General features: G+C 55.1%; 1 protein-coding gene across 1 annotated transcript; it reads right to left on the bottom strand.

Annotated features, from left to right (window-relative positions):
* Positions 1-407: 407 nt before the first annotated feature.
* SPRG_17809 (TKL protein kinase) lies at positions 408-1,468 on the bottom strand (the record flags this gene model as incomplete). The annotated part of the gene is made up of 6 exons (XM_012357215.1): positions 408-586; positions 632-750; positions 773-858; positions 912-1,185; positions 1,232-1,321; positions 1,374-1,468. Coding segments are annotated over 6 exons (843 nt in total), but the record flags the coding sequence as incomplete, so codon positions are not given.
* Positions 1,469-3,285: the final 1,817 nt, after the last annotated feature.

Here is a 3,285-nt window from a genome sequence, read left to right as displayed (position 1 = left end):
GAGCACGTTGCGGTCGTGGGCCAAGTTGAACGACATGATCACTCCAAAGCCAATTCCAATCTGACGTCAATCCACCGAAGAAGCAGCTCCAACGGTCTCGTGTCGGCGTTGAGACGGGGCACTTTTCCTGTTCCTTCTTCTCGAAAATGCACAAGTAGATGTGGCAGCGATCACAACGTGGGGGCTGCGGGACGCGACGTCGACCAACGGCTTCAAGTTGCAATTCGCAGCCATGGACACGGATCCGAATTCCTGCGAAAGGGTTGCGCGACGGACGGTTGGCGTTGTCCGTGGACAAAATAACGCGCGCTTGCCCGTGCACTGCACATGACTCTGTAGTCGTCCTTGCTCCAGAGACCAACAAATACAATATGTCTATCCAGTGCTCGAGCAGGTTTTGCTGGTGTTTACAGCTGCTGACGAATCGTGTGCGCGATCTCCATTGCGGTCGGTCGATCGTCCGGTGCTTGGGCAATACACTGGCGTTCCAAAGCGCACACCCACGGCGGCATGCTTTCCCCAAACGTAGGCGAGATCGACCCGTTTATCACCCGAGCCATGATTGCCGTGTCCACGAGCAGTCGGCCTATCGCCTCGTTCAGCGTCGTCGTTGCATCGCATTCCAATCTACCTTTTTTGTTGGTTTGGTCAAAGTACGGAATCTCGTGCGTGCTCAGCTCCGTGACCACCATCCCGAACGAATATACGTCGGCCGCCGTCGAGTAGTGGTTGCCTACGGCCACGTGCATCCTCCAATGTTGGCAGCAAGAACGCAGTCGGTACCATCCAACGATACGTGCCAACGCCGACCGTCATAGTCTCGGTCGTGGCTTCCCGCGACGCGCCAAAGTCGGTGGGCTTGCACCCTTGCCCCATGTGTTGAGATGGGCATGTTCGAGCCATAAGGAGACCCTGGTGGCATCGAGGAGGACGTTGCGAGACTTGAGGTCGCGGTGAATAATGTCCATCGAGTGTAAAAACACTAGGCCCTCGGCGATGCAGCGCATGCACTCGATCTTTTGGGGCCAGCAAAAGGTGGTCGACGCTCCGCTGGGCGTAGACGGCGCCGTGGCTTGGAGTACCGAGCGGAGGTCGCCGCGGTCCATCCACTCGAGCACCATTTGCAGCTCGGAGCGCACGCGCCAGCTCGCGCCGAGGAGTTGCACAATGTAGGGACTCTGCAGCCTACACCTCTCAAGTTGCAACCCACCATCAATTTCCTCGAGGATACGTCAAGGCGAGGAGGATCTCATCCGCGAGATTGGTAATGGCAGCGCTCGAGCCTTGCCCGGCAACAGTGTCTTGATGGCCACCGGTTGCTCTAGCACAAGCGTGCCCTCGTGGCACGAACACGAGAACACCCACCTTGGTACGTTCCAACCCACACTTGACCAAACGCACCTTCCGCAACAAAGGTCGTTTGTGCTCCAACAACAGGCCAAGATGAGACAATTTCTTCCAGCGAGCTCTGCTCATTAAAAATTAATTGACCCATTTCAACAACAACAAAGGTCGTTTGCACCAGCTGCGCGTGGTCCAGCCGCAGCAGCTTGAGCGCCTGCATATCGTACAGCTCGCACCAACACGTCGTATGGAGGAAATACGACCTCAAACGTAGCTTGTTTTGTGCCCAGCGGACCCGTTGTGGTGTCGCCATCGTCGTCAAACGTGCGGTAGTCGGACGCGTGGTTCTTTTGTCTACAAAAACATGTCCAACCGATCATGCGTGGGTGACAGGGTGTACGTGGCCGCACGGCGCTGGACGATGCAAACAGCAAGGAGCGCGCAGACAGCGACGCTTCCCACAAGGATACCTGCAATTGCACCGCCATTGAGACTCGACGCACTTGGCGCCGGCGTTACGATGGCCGAAGTTGGTGGCGGTTTCTCAAGACTACTCTACGCTTCCATAGACAGCGTACTGGGTGTGACGCAGACGAACGAGGCGGCACGCATGACATTGACCGTCTTCGGGTCGACGCCTTCGGGCACAAGCGTCTGGAGCGTGTTGGGCGATGCACACGCAAAGTCAATCGAGACACTCTTGTGGCGCAAGATAGCGTAGGTGGCTGGGTCTACGAGGAAAGTTGTGAACGTGGCCGTGAACAAGTCCCTACAGTTTAATTCTTAAGGTATCGCACACGTACGTTCGATGCATATAGCGTTTCCAAACGGCTTTCAAAACTCACGTTGACGAGCCGCGAGATCGGATTGCGATTAAAGAGCCTACAGAGCATGCATCGCAAAGACATTGAGAAAATGAGGCTCGGACGCTCGCTACGCGTTGCGCAGGTCGAGGTGCTCGAGGCGGGTCATGTTGTTGGCCGTAAAATCACTTTTTTAGCCCAACGGTAGAGAGAAGAATCGCAAATTCGCGGGCAAATGTCGTGGACGTACAGGTACGTGGCCATGCCAAGCGATGTGTTGGTACTAGTACAGAGTGCACGTTGCAACGTCCTTTTCGCAGCTCTTGTCGTCGTACATGTCAGTGAGCTTGGGGGGCCACTTGGTTCCGGACAGATCCAGAGGCGTGTCATTGTCAAAAATGCCCTTAATTATTACAATAAGAACCGTCGAGATGGTTCTTATCCATTGGTATACAGTAGAACGAATTCTGGACATCTTTGGCCGACGCCAAGTTGCCGACCGACCGAATCGACGCATTTGAAAAGTTGCTATAGACCAAGAGGATAAGGCCGACGTCGTGGTTGGCGCGAGAAGCACCCATGTGCGGCACGACAGGCAGCTCATCAATGCATGCGGTGGGAATGTCTACAACGAGAGCGCTGTTGTGGAACCTCTGACGCGCCAGTTTGTACTTTTGATCTGGAGCGTCAACACACTCGAGGCGTCTGGTGTCACGGCGCTCGCGTTGTAGAGGCTGAGAATCGATAAGACACAGAATGGACTGTTGGACTTTGATGGCATGTAGTACTAGCTTTCGAGCAGCTCTTGTCGACGATGCAATAGACAGTGGGGAGGCCCAGGCCACTGGTGCAGCGTTGTGCCGTGGATGCATACGCGCTGTAGGGACACGGCGTCGTGCTCGTTTGCTCACGGGCCGTCGCAATGCTGGCGGCAAGCAACTGGTGCTTTGTATTGAGGCACGACCACTCGAATCGGTCGACGAACCGCTACCACGAGGAGCATATTGATCATGTACGAGATTAAACGAAAGCACGACCTATCGCGCCACTTCAAGCAGCCTATTGCACGAGGTTGCAGTGGTCGAAATCCAACTAACTCTACGAGCGTGTGCAAGAGGTTAAGAAAAATGGTTGGATT

Source organism: Saprolegnia parasitica, assembly GCF_000151545.1.
Source record: "Saprolegnia parasitica CBS 223.65 unplaced genomic scaffold supercont2.791, whole genome shotgun sequence".
NCBI lineage: Eukaryota > Oomycota > Saprolegniomycetes > Saprolegniales > Saprolegniaceae > Saprolegnia > Saprolegnia parasitica.
Note: the sequence above shows the minus strand (reverse complement) of the source record. Positions and strands in the feature narration are given on the sequence as shown.